Source organism: Oryctolagus cuniculus, chromosome 9 (assembly GCF_964237555.1).
Source record: "Oryctolagus cuniculus chromosome 9, mOryCun1.1, whole genome shotgun sequence".
Lineage (NCBI taxonomy): Eukaryota > Metazoa > Chordata > Mammalia > Lagomorpha > Leporidae > Oryctolagus > Oryctolagus cuniculus.
Window position 1 is genome coordinate 96,949,906 of NC_091440.1, and position 19,685 is coordinate 96,969,590.

A 19,685-nucleotide genomic window follows, 5' to 3' on the forward strand; every position below is an offset into this window, starting at 1 on the left:
GGCCCAGGAATGCAATAGAGGATGGCCCAGGTCCTTGGGCCCTGCACCCACATGGGAGATCAGGAGGAAGCAACTGACTCCTGGCTTCGGATTGGCACAATGCGCCAGCCGCAACCCACCAGCTGTAGTGGCCACTTTGCCGGGGGGCGTGGTGGTGGTGGTGGTGGTGGTGGTGGTGGTGTGTGAACCAACAGAAAAAGGAAGACCTTTCTCTCTTTCTCGCTCTCACTGTCTAACTTTGCCTGTCAAAAAAAAAAAAAAAAAAAAAAAAAAAAAAAAAAGACACTGCGAGACATCAGAACCAGGGTCAGAAATGGCAGGGGTATTGGAATTGTCATACCTGGAATTTAAAATAACTATGATTACTGTAATGGGAAAAGCAGACAGTGAAAGAGATAAGGATTTTGAGACTCAAACACATTGAAGAACACAGCAGAAAAAAGTGAACAACCTGTGTGAAGAAATGGGAATTACAGCAGAGGAATGTAAACTATTTTTGAAAATGCTAGAACTGAAAAATGCAGTGTCAGGAAGAATTCAGTTGATGTGCCTAACAGCAAATGGGACACAGCAGAAGTGATCAGTGGGCCAGGAGGCAAGTCAACAGAAATCACCTAAGCAGATTCAAAAGAGAAAAGGAAAAAGGAGAGAAAAAAAATAAAGCAACTCAAAAACTTAGAGCATAAAAAAAAAAGAAACATGGGACAGTATCACATGGTCTAATACATATGTAATTGGTGTTCCCGAAGAAAAGGAGAAAGAGAAAGAATACAGCCAGAGAAATAATGGATGAGAATTTTTGAATATTGGTGATAGATACCAACCAGCAGATACAGGTAACTCAGTGGTTTCCAAAAAGTATAAATTAAAAACACGTTTTAGTAAAATTGCCTAAGAACAAAGGTAAAGAGAAAAATCCTAAAAGGAGTAAGAGGGAAAATGTACATTACATATAGGAAGGGAGCAATATTAAGAACTGCAGGGGGGCGACGCCCCAACTCACTAGGCTAATCCTCTGCCTTGCGGCGCCGGCACACCGGGTTCTAGTCCCGGTCAGGGTGCCGGATTCTGTCCCAGTTGCCCCTCTTCCAGGCCAGCTCTCTGCTGTGGCCAGGGAGTGCAGTGGAGGATGGCCCAAGTGCTTGGGCCCTGTACCCCATGGGAGACCAGGATAAGTACCTGGCTCCTGCCATCTGATCAGCACGGTGCGCCGGCTGCGGCGGCCATTGGAGAGTAAACCAATGGCAAAAAGGAAGACCTTTCTCTCTCTCTCTCTCACTGTCCACTCTGCCTGTCCAAAAAAAAAAAAAAAAAAAAAAAAAATTGCAGGGGACTTCTCATCAGAAATAGTAGAGACTAGTAAACCATGGGTATGGTACTAAAAGAAAAAAAGTTGCCATTTTATAATTCTGTAAAAAAAGTCTTCCAAAAGCCAAAGTGAAAGACATTTTATTCAGTCTGCACTACAGAAAAGGTGTCAGAAGTTCTTGAGTCCGAAGGGAAATGATGCCATCTGAAAACCTGGATCTGCAAGAAAGAATAAAGATTCCTGGGAGAAATGAACGTGTGACTAAATGTAATGGGCTGTGTAAAACTGTATCTCTTTGTTTAGAAGACTGTTGACCATCTGAAATGCCTGGTGGTATTCCTCTGCTGTTTTCCATGGTTGGTTATCCCTCAAGAAGGCAGAAAAGGAAGAACAAGGGAACAAGGAACAGAGGGACAAGTAGAAAACAAATACCCAGGCCTTAGAATTAAACCCAGCCATGACAACAGTGTCCTAAAATGGAAACATTTTAGAACTCTTCTTAAAAGGCAGAGATGATTAGGTCAAGTCAGATGAGACTAGAATACATGCTTTTAAAGAATAAAAACACAGGTTTAAAGGAAGTGATGCAAGAAACACAGTGCAAACAAAGCTTAAGAAAGCTACTGTAGTTACTTTAATATCTGATATATTTTGACTGTGATTTGGCACTTGTACAGACATTTAAACCCCAAAGTAAAAAATGAGTAGATGACTAAGAGGGTAGAAATTTTCTCCAATGCATGTTTAGGAGGTGGGCTTAGTGGGAGGAGCTTTGGTCCCTGGGGATGTGCCCTCAGAAGGTTTTTTTTTTTTAATAGAAAACTTTTATTTAATATAAATTTCAAAAGTATAACTTTTGGTTTATAGCAGTTCTTCCCCCTATAACCACCCTCCCACTCACAAACCATCCCATCTCCTACTTCCTCTACCATCCTATTCTGCATTAAGATTCATTTTTAATTATATTTATATACAGATCAACCCTGTACTAAGATTTCAACAGTTTGCACCCACATAGACACACAAAGTATAAAGTACTGTTTGAAGACTAATTTTACCGTTAATTCTCATAGTATAACACATTAAGGACAGAGGTCCTACATGGGGAGCAAGTGCACAGTAACACCTGCTGTTGATTTAACAATTGACACTCTTATTTATGATGTCAGTAATCACCCAAGGCTCTTGTCATGAGCTGCCAAGGCTATGGAAGCCTCTTGAGTTCACAGACTCCGACATTATTTAGACAAGGCCATAATCAAAGTGGAAGTTCTCTCCCTTCAGAGAAAGGTACCACCTCCTTGGATGGCCCAGAAGGTGGTTCTTACCAATGTTGTTTGTCAGTGCTTGAGATCACCCTGGCCCCTCTCTGCTTCCTGGCTTGCTGTGTGATCCTTTGTCCCTCCACACTCTACCATTGTCACCCTCATGAGATGCCAAACCAAAGGGACAGCCTGATCTTGAACTTGAACCTTTAAAACTGTGAAAAGCTGAGTATGTCAAGTGGGCTGTAAAAGGACAGTTTATGACAGAATTGAGAACAACATGTCCGTCTTAAGTATATGCATCTACTAAGAAGGATTCATGGCACATGACCTAAAATACTCAGAACTAACTGCAGAAATAGGCAAACCCAAAGTCATAGCTGGGGATTTTAGCAGGAAACCTTCAGTAACTGAAAGAACAAATTGACAGAAACTCTGCAGGGATATAAAAAGTTTAGGTAACATTTCCAACCAGCCTGACTTAACATTTCTGCATACTAAAATCCCAAACTATAAAATACATGTTCTTTTGATTTCCCATGAAACGGTTACCAAGATGGAATGGGGGCCATAGCATAGTAAGCTTGAAAGCATCAGTATACAAAGGTAATGATAATGAGATAATAATTATATTCTTCTTAGATGATTGCCAAATATTGGAAAATCAAGCAATAACTTTTAAAAGATTCCTTGGGTCAAAAAAGAATTCAGAAGGGAAATTAGAAGCTATTTCTAACGGTGTGATAATGAGCACAAAATGCCAGTTTATTTGTGGGACTTAGCTGAAGAAGCGCTCAGAGGGAAATCTGTGGCTTTAAATGCTTGTATTAGAAAAGAAGAAAGGTTTGAAATTGTGAGCCATTCCTCAGATGAGCTCTCAGTGTTGCTCAGTAATGCTGCTGCGATTTTCTTGTTAATTAGTTTTTGGGCTCTTACGGTTTCTATTTCATATCCTCTGTTTGCATCTCACACTTCCTCACTCTGAGCTGATGCCTGTGCTGCTTATTGTATTTCCCAAATAAAAGCCATCCAAGAAGAACCCGCATCCCTCCTCCTGACAGCCTCTTACAGTGGATGCATGGGCACAATTCTAAGTCCACCTCCTACACGTCAGCACGGAACCCAGACCCTCCTGCCCATCCGCACTGTGCTCCCATTTCCTGCTGTCTGCAGACCGCTAGTCTCGGCATCCAGTGATGATCCCTGCCGGAACCAGTTCCTCGTGCTGGCTGCGGAATGCTGATGTTTGTCCCTCTTTAATTTCTTCAACATTAACTAGATGGTATTCTGCTGTCAGTGCTTCCACTTCTTCCTTGTTTGTTTGCCCCTCGGCGCCGTCATCGCCTTTGATTACAGATACACTGAGAAGTGTATTTGTATTTGTATTGTATTTGTATTCCTGCCCCGTTCCTGGTGCCCTTCACAGCGAGACTCCTGAGAGGGACTCTCAGCTCCATCACCTCAGCTTCCCTCCTGTCTCTGGTCTCCTGGTAGTTTAACCCTGCCCACTCTTTTGAAACTTGCTTGTCAACCTTACCAATGACTTCCATTTTGCCAAACCCAGTGGTTTCAAGTCCATCTTGACATTTATTGACGGGAACTAGCCATTTACTTTATGGAGCGTCCCTGGGGTTGGATTTTCTCATGTGTTTTGGGATTAGATTCAGGTTGCTGGCAGAAACAAAGCAGAGAGGCAGCGAATGTCCCTGCTTCGTTGAGGGCCGGAGGGTCCTGTGTCATCAAAGCTTCCCTCTCCAGCTCTCTCGGGAGATACTTTAACGCTGTGTAGATGTCCCATTTCCCATTCGCCTTCTACGGAGTAGTCTCACATGCACTGGTGATTTTTGCCTACACTAGTAAATGCTGTGGTGGTTGCAGAATGGTGATTTTTGTCATTCTTTAATTTTTTTCAGCATTCCTTTGTTGGCATTCTGCTGTAAGTGCTTTTGCTATTTCTGCAGTTATTACCTCTTCATTCATTCATTTGTACCAGTAGGGACTGACCGATTGTCATCCTGTGGGCTGTGATTTGTGCTCTCTCTTTATACTTTGAGGCTTACAACTTGTCAGATTTGACAAGCCAGCTCAAAGGGGCTGGATTTGTATCCCTGTGACCTGTGAGCTCTGTCCATCCCATCTTTAGTACAGCAGCATCTAGGCTGATCCTGACCTTTTCGACCCATAGTCCTGGAGTTGGTCATTTTTCCAAGGAGCCTAATTCCTTTTAGTGGAAAATGAAATGTGAAAGTCTTAGAAACTGAGCTAGGTACTAGGTGAGTTAGGTTTTTTGAAGGCCCTAAAGATAACCACTTTCTTGTTGCAGAAAGGATTCATGTAAGACACCTTGTTTCCAATAATTCTTCACTTTTAAATGCAGTTAGTTTGAAAATCCATGAGTAATTCTTGCTACTTTGGAAATTTGGAGACATGCTTCTCAACCTTTATGTTCTTGAGTTCAGATGGGACTGACAAGTCCTGAAATGGAGCCTTTGTCAGGAAAGAATGATCAATTGTGTGTACCTCAATATGGTTTTCATTTCAAAATTATTTTAGTTTAGCTATTAAAGGACTTGCATTGAGAGAGTAAGTAGGATTCAGCTTTTCAAATAGTTGCTGTTTGCAAAACTGAGGACTGTGTAATTGCAGCACTTTATTCTTGTGCATCAAAAAAGACAGCTCCTTCCATTTCCTTCTCTTTGTTACTTGTCAGCTTTCAGCAGCTGGAAAAATATTAATCATGCAAGTCTTTAATTTCTGTGTGTCTCTATCAATCTCTATAAAGCGAGAACTTCCAAGTGGAAAAATGGCATCAGTTGCCTGCTTTTCAGATAGAGTTGGGCATTGAAGGTAGAGGGCATATGCTATTTATTTTCATGCTTACATGAGGATACTTCAAAAAGGTTTTGGAAAACTGAGATGAAAAGATAAGTTTAGTTTGGTGCAACGCATTTTGAAATCCCTGCATAGTTTTTCATAATACATATTTTCCATGAACTTTTCAAAGACCCCTTATATAGCATCCATCAGAGAATACAGAATGATGTTCTCAGCAATGGTTGCTGGGCTTTGAAAAGGCTGTTATTTTTGACAGAGATGTGCATACTTGCATATTCTTGGTGATATATGCTATCCCTAGTAATTAGTCTTCTGCATAACTGGAGGAGAAGGGAAGGGAGTTTTGAGGGTTGCACTGGAAAAAAAATTAGTGTGTGTGTGTTTATGAGTAGTCAAGCAGAAAAACCAAGGTTATTGGTTGCATTTTGACATGTTGCACATTCAGAAATAAGGAACTGCTGGCCTTGGGCGTGAAAACAATTGGAATGTCGGGCTCACCTGCAGATCACCCAGCGTTTACCATGTGGCTTTCGTAAAACAGTGGTTCTGAAAGATGGCATTAGGTGTTTCCAGGCCCAGTCACTTTGAAAACATGGTATGTGCCATGTTGTCTTGCAGGTTCCCATTAGTCTCTTAAATATTTTGAGATGCCCCAAGGTATAGAAACAGGCTTAATCTGTTTAGCCCAGCCTTTCCCAAGCAGGGAGCTTTGTTTGCCCTGCACATGTTAATGAGAACACCCTGGTGTTGACAGTGTGCCTTTTGTTTAGCAGATAGTCCTTGTGCAGCCATGAGAGGCGTGATGCTTAGGTAATGAATGACAAGCATCATTATCTGAGAATCCTGGGTGGAAGTAAGCCTAGGGTATTATGGGAGTGCCGAGGGGGCTCTTGCTGATCACGGTCTACATCCTGAGAGTAGGATTATGTCAACTAGGTGATGGCTTCGTCAATGTGCTTTCATTCATTCATTCCCAGACATTTCTCATCTACTGTAAACCAGCCATGCTCTAGACATTGGAGGTAATACAGCAATGTACAGAGCTGAGGAGGGTTCTTGTCTTCCAGTGGAGGAAGACAGACAAGGGACAAGATAAATACCTAGAAGTGAATGATTTGATCCCGTGGTGGTGGTAAGTGCTAAGGAGAGAATACAGCAGGAGGGGATAATGGAGTGTATGTGTGTGATACAGTTTGGCTAAGGTTGTCAGGGAAAGTCTCAGCAGGTGACATGGGTTCCGGGCAGTGTGAAGTGAATTGAGCAACCACTTGAGTCATTTGGGCAGCAATGGTCCAGGCAGAAGGACAGGACACAAAGACCTGGGAGGTGGAGGCATGCTTGGCATGCTTGAGAAACAGTGAGGGAGTCAGCACCATTGAAGTGGAATACTTAAGGCAGGGAACAACAGGAGAAGCTGGGCAGGTAAGTAGAGGCAGGTCATGGAGGACCATCAGAGTTGTTCCGTGGCTTGGCTTTTGTTCTTGATCAGGTGGCCAGCCCTAGAAGGGGCTTGAAAACATGGAGGAGTAGGATCTGACTTGAAGTTTGGCGGATTGGCTGGGGCTAGTTCATTGAAAATGAGCTGAAGTTGGGAGAACAATCCTCACGCTTAGGGAAGTCCAAGGGAGAGGTAACTGTGTCTGGGCCCAGGGCAGGGGTAGGGGAGGTGATGCTAAGTAGTCAGAGCCTGTAATGTCCTGCCAGTGTGCACAAGCAATGGGGTTTGCTGGAGAGCCAGCTGGACTGTGAGTGGGTGGAGTCAGGGATGGCCCCTTGTGTGGGCTTGTGCAGCAGGAAGGATGGAGTTGGCACCCTTCAAGAGGGGAAGGGGATGCAGCAGTGAGTGAGCACTTGTATTGGGCAAGTGAAGTTGAGTTATTCATTTGACACCCAGGTGATGTTGTCCAGTAAACAGTTGGGTACATGAGTGGATTTCGGGAAAAGGCCCACCTGGAAATAGAAATTCAAGCATTAGCAGAGAGGGAGTTGTTTAAAGCCATCAGACTGCATGAGTTGCTCAAGTGAATTTTGACAAAAGAGACTAGGTTGTCTTAAGACACAAATCTTGTGTGTGTGTGAGCAATTTTTTTAAAAAAATTATTTGAAAGGCAGAGTTAGAGATGTATTCCCATCTGCTGGTTCACTCTCCAAATATCTGCAATGACTGGAGCTGAGCTGTGCCCAGACCAGGAGCCAGGAGCTTTAATCAGGTCTCACACGTGAGTGGCAGGGCCCTAGTACTTGGGCTATCCTCTGCTGCTTTCCCAGGCACATTAGCAGGAAGCTGGATTGGAAGTGGAGCAGCTGACATTTGAACCAGCACCCATATGGGATGCTGACATTGTAGGCAGCTGTTTAACCCACTGTGCTGCCATGCTGGCCCTTGTGTCAGCAATTTTTAAAAGAAAAATTCTTGAGAACATTGAAACACAAGGTTTAGAAGGTGAAATGATGAGTAGTTTGTTGTTGTTTAAGTGATAAAAAGAATTTGTGTTAAAGGCTCCTGGGAAGTTTCAAGTCTGGGAAGGGAGGGGGAGGGAGCAGCAGGGGAGCTGAAAGGGGGGAGGTGGAAGAACATGCACGGGGTTGACCAAGGGAACTGGCTAGGTGCATGAGACCCCAGAACTGGCCCGCCACCTCACAAAGAGATGGGCTGCTGAGCCATTTTGTGGAGTGATCTGACACAACCACAGTTGAAGCAGGGTTGGGAAGAATGGGAAAGGGACTTGGACTAGAATCCAGTAAGGCCCTCAGCCTTGTGTAGATGCCTCCGAGTGCACCTCATTTCTGCCTGCACTTTGTGCAGCAGCCAGAAGGAACTGCTCGTGATCCCTAAACGCAGCCACGGCCTGCCCTTGCCTGTGCCTTTCACGGATGCTCTGCTCCAGCCACCTCAGCCAGCTGCAGCCTCTTCTCTTAGACCCGCAGCCAATGTAGCAACATGCTGTGGCAGGTCAGAGCCCAAGTGTTCCATGCACGTTTTCTCCAAATCTGCGATTGCAGTGATGTCAGGAACAACTAATCCCTCTCACCACCCACGTGCCCTTTAGGATGGCTCCTGTCGAGGACTGAGGCAGTGGCTCAGGGGAAGCTTTACTGCAAAGGGAAGGGAGAAAGAGCTCATCACAGTGTGTTTTCGGGGCAAAATCCTAGGTTTTTATGATTTTCTTCTCAAGATTTAAAATTTTTTTCATTTCTTTCTTTAATTTAAGAGGCTAAGAGAGATTTTTCATCTGTTGGTTCACTCCCCAAATGCCTGTAGTAGCCTTAGCTGGGCCAGGCCAAAGCCAGGAGCCAGGAACTCAAACCAGGCCCACATGTAGGTGGCAGAAATTCAAAATCCCACCTGAGCCATCACCTGCTGCTTCCACTAGCAGGAAGTGGAGCTGCAGCATGAATCCAGGCACCTAATGTGGAGTGGGCATCCCAAATAGTGACTCAACTGCTATGCCAAGAGGCCGCCCCTTCTCAAGCTTTGAATTGTATTAAAATACAAATGAGATTAGCCATGTTAACAAGTTTTACGTAAACAGTTCATTAGTGTTGAGTACATTCACGTTATGATACAGCAGGTCTCTAGAACTTTTTCACCTTGCAGAGCGAGAACCCTGCACCTGTTCAGCAACTCCCTATCCCCACCTTCCCTCAGCCCCTGGCAGCCACCCTTCTACTCCCTGTCCATGTGCATTTGATTGTCCTGGCTACCTCACAGAAGTGAAGTCACTCAGTTTGTCTTTTTATGACCAGCTTGTTTCACTTAACATAGTGTTCTCAAAATTCAGCCACATTGTAGCATGTGTTGAAATTTCCTTCTTAAAAATGTGTGTTTGTTTATATTTACTTGAAAGGCAGAGACACACCCACCTACATGCACACAGGCAGGCAGACAGCAAATACCTGCAGCAGCTGAGGCTGGGCCATATTGAAGCCAGGAGCCTGGAACTCAATCTGGCTCTCCCAGGTAGGCGTCACAGAGACCAAAGTACTTGAGCCATCTCTTGCTGCCTCCTAGGGTCTGCATTGGCAGGAATCTGGAATTGGAAGCACACACCAGGAATCAAATCCATGTGGTACTCTGTGGGAATGGGGGCATCCCAGGAGGTTTAACTGCGCTGCAAATGCTTACCCTCCTTCTTCTTCGAGGCTGAATAATACCCCACTGTACCACAGTTTGTTATCCATAGATGGACCCCCGGGTGGTTTTAAAGCATGAATGGGCAAATATCTCTTCAAGTCTTTGTTTTCACTTATTTTGGATATATATCTAGAAGTAAAGTTGCTGGATCGTATAATAATTCTGTGTTTAAGGTTTTAAGAAACTGCCATGCTGTTTTCCCTTTTATGGCCAAGGAAGTTAAGTGAGATGTATGATAGAAACAGAGAACAGAAAGTTGCAGCAGGTCTTTGTTTCGTCAAGTTTTTGTCAGTTAACAGCTGTGGAGTTTGGACAAATTACCTTTTTTATCCTCAGTTTAGTCATCTGGAAAATGAAAACAGTAACTCCCTGTTTACCTCCTGTACTCATTCATTCACTGAACAGATCGGGGGAGATACTATTCTAGACAGATAGGTGTGGGTCCCAGTCCCACAGAGTTCATGGTCTCATGGATTCTAGTGATTGGTGCAGAAAGTGACTGAGAGAGCCCTGATTGTATAAACTGTGAAGCACCGTGAAAGTAGGGTTATTCTTGCCCCAGGGAAGTTTTGCTCCTGGGAGGATCGGGGTCTCTTTCTCATTGGAATGAGACAGCAATAGAAAATGAAAAGGGCTGGCACTGTGGGATAGTGGGTAAAGCTGCCACCTGCAGTGCCGGTATCCCATATGGGCGCCAGTTCTAGTTCTTGCTGCTCTTCTGATCCAGCTCTCTGCTGTGGCCTGGGACAGCAGCAGAAAATGGCCCAGGTGCTTGGGCCCCTGCACCACTTCGGATATCCAGAAGCTCCTGGCTCCCAGCTTCAGGTCAGCTCAGCTGCTGCCATTGAGGCTATTTGGGGAGTGAACCAGTGGATAGAAGACCTCTCTCTCTCTTTCTCTGCATTTCAATTAAATAAATAAATATTTTAAAAAAGAAAAGATAAAAAGGAAATGCCAAGAGGTGCTAGGTGTCTGTCAGAGAAATTAAGGGTAGGCATGCTCATTGCACCCTCAGAGGGTTCTAAATGTTTGTTGAGTGAAGGAGTGATGTTAGGATGTGGAGAGTCAACATAAGCAGATGTGAGTTTCTATCTTGTCAAATGTTCTGAAATGTTAAACATATTTTAAGCAAAAAAAGGAGTTGTACCTAGCATTCATGGGAATGTAGAGTGGAGGCATACAAAAACCCTTCACTCAGAATTCAAAATTTAATCTTTAGAGCGTGCTACAGTAAGAACTATGTACCCAGACTTCCAAATTTAATGCCATTGCAAAGTGGTTGGTACACTATAAGGCATCTAATCTTTCTGATTGTGGGGAAAGTCCTAAATTTAAAGACCAACGTGATTTATTGAATTATCTTGGGGAATAAAAAGCTAGCTATTCATGATGCCAACAAAATACTTGAGTCAGCCAACTCTACAAGGAGAAAAGGTTTCTTCAGCTCAGTGTGGGAAGGTGGAGTCCGAGGCCAGGGGGCCGCATTGGATTGGCCTTCAGTGAGCTTGCTGGATGCGGTGGGCCAGGAAGCAGAGACGCAGAGAAAGACTGGGTCCACCTCGGCCTTTTTGGGCCACCCACCTTCCTGGGCGTGTCCTCAGTGACCTGAGGACCCCTGCTAAGCCCATCTCCTGAACCTCGTAATTGCTTTCACCCTTTTTAGTGCCATTAACTTATGACTTTGGGATTTAAAATCCTCCATGAGTTCAGGAGCCAAATCATATCAGACTACAGGAAAAATGAAAGTCTTCCTCAAATTATATTTTTACTTTGTCGCTCCCCCTCTTCGTGGAGGAATGACACAGGACCCTGCGCTGTTCTTTCGTCTGCTCGGCCCTCCCCGGGTTTGCTGCTGGTTCTTCCCGGGTTGGCTACTATCCCTTCCACCTCCGTGGAAGGGCAGTTCCCCCTGGCCGCATTCCCCACTTCCGCAGGGGAGCGGCACACCGCCGACCGGCTTTCTCGGGGGCTGCACGGGTTCCCTTAGATGTTCCCCATAGATGTTCCCCATAGATGTTCCTCGTAGATGTTCCTGGTGAATGCCGTCTCTCTCCTCCTTTATAGTCCTCCTCCGCCAATCCTAACTCGGCTGCCCACATGCCGAGTACGCTGCTCTCCTCTAATCAGGAGTAGGTCCTACAGTTTATTGGTTGAACTGGAGGCAGCTGCGTAGAAGCTGTTTTCTCCTCTCCCAGCGCCATATTGTGGGAGAGCAGATGCATAGAATAAGTCTTAATTCCAGTAACTCAGTCTAGTCCGGGTTGCTCCCCACATACTTGAAGTTTGCAAAAATGAAAGCTTTATTTTTTCCCCAAAATGTGGCAATCAGGAGTCTATACTCTCTAGAATTCTACAATTCTACACCCCTGGGCCAATTTCAGACTGATAGGAATACTGCTAATAGCTTCAGAACTTCTAAAGGCCACTTTACCCTCATGCTCATCTGCACGACAACCCCCCTCTCCCCACCATGTTCGCAGGAATTAGCACCCTGTCTGTGTTGGGGGTGGGGGCGGCTGCAGCTCCTTCCTGAGCGGACAGCTCTGTCCCTTCCTTCTCTTCCACAGGCAAACATGCTGAAGACATATTTGGTGAGTTGTTTAATGAGGCCAACAACTTCTACATCAGAGCAAATTCTCTTCAAGACAGAATTGATCGCCTTGCTGTCAAAGTTACCCAGCTGGATTCCACAGTGGAAGAGGGTAGGTAATTGCATGAAAGCAGTAAGCTAGAAGTGTTGTTGCCAAGACTGTAGTAATTAATCGCAGTGTAATTACTGCCTTTTCCTCGAGGTGGTATGCTGGTATTTTATCTTGTCTTTTCCTACAAGAGTGAGGGGGAAAAATCCCACAAGATTGGATTAATTAGTGATGAAAGATTTAGATCTTGGCTACCTCATATACCATATTCTTGTTTAAAGAAAATTATAAATATGCTCTTGGTTTTAAAGGCTTCTTTGAATTCATTCAGTATTAGAAGCCTTAATTTTAGGTTACTGGCACTTATTTTAAAAATAGTTTCTTAGCTAAAAATCACAGAATTATTCCAGCATATGGTCCGACTAACAGTGGGTTGTATCTAAGAGGAGGGTACTTCCAAAAAGTTTATTTTGGTGCAAGTAAAACTGTTGAAACCCCTGCATAGTTTTTTATAGTGTGCATTTTCTTTGGACATTTGGAAGACCCATCGTAGACTAGAAGAGGGAAGGCTTCAACGTGATCCTCTTGTTGGGGTTGATGCTTCTAGATAATCTTGGTGATTCAGCTTATTTAAAAATTGTGTTAATCTTCTCAGAAGTAGCATTTACAAAAGACCTCCAAGGGTCAAGTTCTAAAATAATGTTAATATTGACAAACACTGCTAACTTCATGGCAGTTTCAACAAAAATTCAACTATCAACAACTCCTTTTAAAAATTTCACTTCCATTATCTTTTGAAAGATTGAGATTAGACTGGAAAAACTTGCTTAAAAATGATGATATAGCACTTCTTAGTTACTTTGAGAAAAATAATTTGGTGGCAAATTATTTCTACCTTTACATGATGGTTGTTACAATATCTATTATTGCTTTAAAAGATCCTAGCATCTGAGTTTTGTTGTTTACATATATAATAGTTTTGGCGAAAGAGTAAGATTTATTTTAAAATTTTTTGTGGATTTCATAATTTTAAAAAGGTATTTTTATTCACATTCAGGTCTTATTTGAAGGTAAAAATTAAGCTTATGAGTTAGAAAATTAACAAAAATATAAAATGTTGAAATTTTCATGTCTTTTATAAACATTCATTTTCATTTTCCCACTTAAAAACATTTAGCTAAATACATGTTCTTTAATTTTTAAATTTTACTTTTTATTTTAAAAAAACTTTGAATAGCTATTGTTCTGTTCATAAAGGGATTCTTAGCCTTTTAAATCAATTATTTACTTTCAAAAATGGTGTCACAATAATTTTTAATATTTATTCATCTTCCTTTAGTTTTTTTCTTTGTGTGTGTGTGTGTGTGTGTGTGTTGCCTCTTGCAATTGGAATGCTTACAATAAACCCTACCATGGAAAAGATTAATCTGTAGGTTACATTTTATGAAATTTCATAGTACATGTCATGTCTTTAAAAATCCCTTTGCAATCAAGATTTTACATTATTGTTATCCTTGGAAGGGATATTAGAGTAGAAACAACCCTCGACTGAAAGTTTGGAAACCCATGATCTGTTTAGGACTAGCTGTTGCTTTTTTGCTGGAAGATCTTGGTAATGTCACTCTGTACTCCTGAACCTCAGTTTCTGTGGCTCGAGTGTGTGGTGAGTGTGTCAGTGTCAGAATGGCGAATACATGAAATGCAGAGTGCCACACATACAAGTCTAGGCAGTGCTGATTCCCACTGCTGGTGTAGTTTTGTATCGTAGCTCAAGCTACTTAATTTCTAGGACTGTACTACTAGAAGCTCAGGGGAAAATGGTAAGTGTCAGAAGAACAACGTGTTATTTATTTTTGTATGATTTTGGGGGAAATATTTCCCGCATGTATTATATTTCAATGGGAATTAACTGTTTGGTGCTTTCCTTATGATCCGCAGATCTATGGATTTACATGGCTGTTAAACCCAAAACTATATTCCTGTGTAGCTTCTGTGATGTGCTGTTTAAATAAAGAATGGGGCTTTCATATCAGATTCAGTGAAATAAGGAGATTGCTGTAAAGGAATTAAAGCTCTGATTTGACCTCATTCTGTAGAGATAACTGTTATCTAAAAGAGGGAGGAATGGCCAGCCGTGCTGTTTAAACAGGGTTTTAAATGAACAGTGAAAAATTATTGTTTGATAATTCTAGAAGATATTTAGGATTGTTGGTCAAGCAGTAGTTATTTTTGAACAGTTAAAAATACTTGTGTGTGACTCACCTTGGACAACTTTTCTGTAAACAGTGTCACTACAGGATATCAACATGAAGAAAGCTTTCAAAAGTTCCACAGTCCAAGACCAGCAGGTGGTCTCCAAGAACAGCATTCCCAACCCTGTCGCTGACATTTACAACCAGAGCGACAAGCCACCACCCCTGAATATCCTGACACCGTACAGGTATGGCTGCTGCCGGTGCTGGACAGAGGCAGGAGGCTGATGGTGCCTCCTGGAGAAAGATCCTGAGCGGCTCATTGGGTTACATTGAAGAATGTTTTTCAAACTTTGAATATTGTGAGTTGCAGTATTACGCCCAGTGAAATGAGGCACTGGCACAGGATTATCGAAGTTGTGGTGTTTCAGACTGTGGATAGGCCTGTCCCGAGCAGCGTGACACGGTTTTAGCTCCCAGGCACAGATGCCTCCCACAGGAGTGGGCCTGTGACTGAACAGCGCTGCGTGTGGTGATTGTTCCTGCTCCTGTTCAGCTCCCTGTACCAGGAGCCACGTCATTCATGCATCATGCCGCCGACTGCCTGAGTCAGCATTTCAGCACTGCAGAGGCATTCGTTATTTAATTCAAAAAATGCGTTCTGCAGCCTTAGGGACTTGTAAGAATGATAATATAGTCACCATATTCGCTTCCTGTTATCATTAAAATGGTAGCACATCTTATCAGGACCAAACTTCCAAGAAAATCAATAGTACCAAATATTAATAAGAAGAGATTCGAGATGCTTTTTGGAAATACTCCTCCTGCCTCCTAACACAGTGACACTCTCTTCCCCACCTGCCTTCACTGGCACCCAGCCTCCCTTTCTCGTAGACTGTCCTGACAGCCCCTCCTGGCAGGGCTAGGCACAGACCTCAGAACGGTGTCAGAGACCCCCCTGGAAACCGACGGCAGAGGAGCAGGATGCCCACCTTTTTATGGAAGAAGCATCCAGGCAGCTTCAAAAAGTACATGGAAATGCACATTATTTTTAGCCCTGTTCTTCCTGTGATTTTTTTGAAAGCCCTCGTACCTCCCTGGAAGTTTTAGCAGACTCATTTGAAAAAACCAATGATATGTATGAATACTAGCATCCTACACCTAATGTTTAATTTTTGGCTTCGCTTGCATCTGGTCGGCGTTCTTCCAGGGTAGCTTTTCAGTTTCATGTAGCATCAGGAGCCTCAATCTATATTATAGCACAACATGAGGCTTCTTGTTCACGTTCCTTACCTGCTCTTACGAAGGAGTCTCACTAAAACTTGGTACTGACCAAAAAAACTAGAAAATCCAACAGACTACTTGCATTTGATTAATTAAGATCATGATTAAATATTTGTAGTGATTTAAAATCTTGAATTGCATAAAAATGACTTTAACATCAATCTTATGGAAAGTAAAGCACATCTTTGACTTCTTAATAACATATTGAAGAATAGCAATGCCAACTCAGGGCTACTTCTTATTAATATAACAACATTTGGGGATGTATAAGACATGTACATTTTTGCATTCTACTTAATTATCACAATAGTTTGTAAATATTAGAAATACAAAGTGAGAAATCATTTAGATAGACATAGAGTATCTGTTTCTAGATGCCCAAGTGAGTTCCTGCCTTCATTGAAATATGAACTCCATTTTTAAGAAAATGAATGTGCATTTATTCATCTTAAATTTTCAGCACATTCCTACCTTGGCCTTTTTTCTACACCTTTACCTTTATTCAAGCCCTTAGTATCTTGGGTAGATAAATTCTTTCTTATACCAGTGTCATTCAGATCCATGCCATGCAGGTGACTTAGCAGTTGGGAACCTAGGAAAAGCACAGAAAGCTTTCAGGAGGTGGAGGCACACGGGTCCATCATTGGTTTTCAGACACAGTGACTGAAATAGCCCCGTAGGAACAGAGGCTTTCCCAGCTGATGGGCAGATGCTTATCAGAAACTTGAAGGCCAGACCAGGTTTTCTTCTGAATGGTCAAGCTCTTGGCTATACTCATTTCACTGAGTTTGCTTCCCCTGTCAGCCTTAGGTGACTTACTGAAATACTGTGAGATGTGAATGTTTTGCTGCTACTCGGAAATAGGAAGTGGGCCACATGGTTTTCTAAGCAGTAGTAGAGTAGAGCATTTACTTTAGATCATTATTGTTTTGAGCATCATGTTCTATTTGTTGCATTATTACTGGTTTTATGATAGGTAATTGACACATTTAAAGACTTGAAATATTTTTTAGACCATAGTAACTGGAGCAGTACTTGTAAAGGAAATAGTTACAAGGGAAGCTTCTTTGAAAATACGCAATTCATTATTTTTTCCCCCAGTCACATTTATACCCATGAACATTTTACTGTTTTCTTAATTGAATTTATAAGTGTTGTGTAAACTTGACTGGGAAAAAAGAACAGATTACCTGTTAATTTTTATCTGATAGTTTTGAAACTCCAGAATAGAAATGAATGTATGTGCACTAAGAATCTGCCTGCCTCGTGGATAGTCCCCATCGGGAACTATTTCAGGAATGAAACAGCTCCTGAAATAATTAAGGTATTACAGTAAAAGTCGCTGTTGTTGATGAACCATATTGTGATTCTGCAGAGTGACTTTCTACTTAATTCTAAATTTGCAAGAGCACTTTAGCCTAATATTTCTAGGACAGGCTGCTGTTCTTGACTAGTTCCACATTTTATTGAATAAGGAGATTTACAGAATAATGAAAAGGATAGTTATAATGCCTGGTAGAGATGTTACAGTCTCATCAATTGAAATGTGATTAATATTAACCTCCATAAGAAAGTAACAGTCTTCTTCCTCCACACCCCCCGCCTGGACCTATAATATGTGATTCACAGAGATGATAAGAAAGATGGGCTGAAGTTCTATACTGATCCATCCTATTTCTTTGACCTCTGGAAAGAAAAAATGCTACAGGACACGGAAGACAAAAGGAAAGAGAAAAGGCGTCAGAAGGTAAATCATTCCTGTGTGGGCAATGTGTGTATGAGTGTGACTGGGATTCTCGTTTAGAAATAAAGTCAAGTGGTCGAGGTGTTGGATTTAGTGCCAGGGTTTCTCAGAGGCTGCATTCTCCACAGGAAGATCTTGATAATTCAGTCTAACACAGTAAGACTGTTTTTCTAGAAGTACGATCACATTTGTCCCCCAGCACTTGCTTAGCTTTAAACAAAAGTAGCAGCTAAAATTTCCATTTTGTTCCGACCGTGTTCCATAACTTTTCTCCTGCTCTGTCAAGTTTTCATATAGCTTCCACATTCTGTATCAGAGCAAATGGTGCGCTTTTTTTTTTTTAATCTTTTTAACATTCTTAATCGGTGGGTTTCCACCCAGATCTAATTCAGACCTTGATGAGATGTTCATACTGGACTGAGTAGCAGGTGTGGCCATCTGTTCAAGGGACAGTGTTTCCTGGAAATAAGCCTCCCTTTGGGGCAGCGGCAGGCCAGAGACCCACCGGTCTGCAGGCTGAGAAGCTCGGCGTGACAGCCAGCAGACCTGCGAGAAGGAGTCCACTCTGCTTTAGCTAAGGGACTTCTGGTTTGAACATTGTCATTTTAGGGCTCAGCTTTTTGCTTCTGAGAAGAGTAATTCTCAAAGGGCAAGCATTTGCTAAAATATTGGCATGTTTACTATGTTTAAAAGTGATACTCAGCTTGTTTAACAAGTGCTGGGATGCTTTACTTAGGAGAAAGGCTTAGGATTTTTGTGGGCTGCTGGCCTTAAGATTCGGAGGCATTTGGGTGTTTGGGGGCAATGCAAGCTGCATCTCGGGATGGAGAACTTGAGGTTTGAGAACAGGTGTAAGAAGGGCACGTGAGCTGTTCCCACTGGGTTCCAACACTTGGTGGTGCTTCATACTTTCTTCATGGCCTGGGGAGATCTCACTGGGAAATCGCCAAAGAATTGCTGAGTTGCACTGCATATTCAAGTGTTATTCTAAAGATACTAACCTCTTGAATGGATAAGAAGCAAAGGTTTAAAGGCTTGTCTGTCTTAATTCCCACACTTTTTCAAAGTCACAAGTTGGAACGCCAGCAGTTTACATTCCATTCCTCAGACTCCCTTTCATTTTTTTTTATCTATTTATTTATTTATTTATTTATTTTTTATTTTTTGACAGGCAGAGTGGACAGTGAGAGAGAGAGACAGAAAGGTCTTCCTTTTTTTCCGTTGGTTCACCCTCCAATGGCCGCCGCGGCTGGCACGCTGCGGTCGGCGCACCGTGCTGATCCGATGGCAGGAGCCAGGTGCTTATCCTGGTCTCCCATGGGGTGCAGGGCCCAAGCACTTGGGCCATCCTCCACTGCATTCCTGGGCCACAGCAGAGAGCTGGCCTGGAAGAGGGGCAACTGGGACAGAATCTGGTGCCCCGACTGGGACTAGAACCCGGTGTGCCGGTGCCGCAAGGTGGAGGATTAGCCTATTGAGCCGCGGTGCCGGCCCAGACTCCCTTTCAAAAGGCCTTTAGGTTTCCCCTGTGAATGATACTGTTGGTAAAAATGGCTCTCTTCTTGGCCACTCTCCTTGAGTGGAAAACAATCTTTTTTGTTTAAAAGATTTATTCATTTATTTGAAAGGCAGACTCACAGAGACAGAAGCAGAGAGAGTGAGTGAGAGAGAGGTCCTCCATCTGCTGGTTCACTCCCCAAATGGCTGCAATGGCCAGAGCTGAGCCGATCCAAAGCCAGGAGCCAGGAACTTCTTCTGGGTCCCCCACACGGGTGCTTGGGCCGAGGACTTGGGCCATCTTCTGCTTTCCCAGACCATAGCAGACAGCTGGATCAGAAGTGGAGCAGCAGGGATTGGAACTGGCACCCATATGGGATGGCGGCACTGCAGGCAGCAGCTTTACCCGCTGTGCCACCGTGCTGGCCCTGGGAAAACAATCTTAATCTATATGTGATTGTTGTGTCTTCAGAATCATCTGTCATTTCCTTGCTGTTTTTGTCTCATTTCACGTTCCCCAAATGCACTTGTATCATGATTGAATGCCTTCTAACTGCTGGATACACCAGGAGTATCTCCCTCATGGAGAGTACCATGTAGTGGGGAGCACAGGCCCTGAATAACTGTGCAGCCCCTTGGGACTCAGAAGAGGACTGGGGTTTGAAAGGTTAACTTACATCTGCTTCAGATAGGAGTAGAAAATGAGGCAGCAAGCCCTTCACCTCCCAGGATTTCACAAAGCCAAAGTTATGTTCAATTTGCAGTGGACAGATCTGAAAGAAAAA

The 19,685-nt window shown here is 43.0% G+C and overlaps 1 protein-coding gene across 15 annotated transcripts in view; it reads left to right on the plus strand.

Moving 5' to 3' along the window:
- WASF3 (WASP family member 3) overlaps window positions 1-19,685 on the plus strand; it is a 135,228-nt gene that overhangs the window by 99,460 nt on the left and 16,083 nt on the right. For all 15 annotated transcript variants that reach the window (XM_070049193.1, XM_017343455.3, XM_051850739.2 and 12 more), the window contains 3 exons: window positions 12,112-12,246; window positions 14,470-14,623; window positions 17,289-17,406. In XM_070049193.1, coding sequence (XP_069905294.1) covers window positions 12,112-12,246; window positions 14,470-14,623; window positions 17,289-17,406 — 407 coding nt within the window. The remainder of the gene's footprint in view (window positions 1-12,111; window positions 12,247-14,469; window positions 14,624-17,288; window positions 17,407-19,685) is intronic.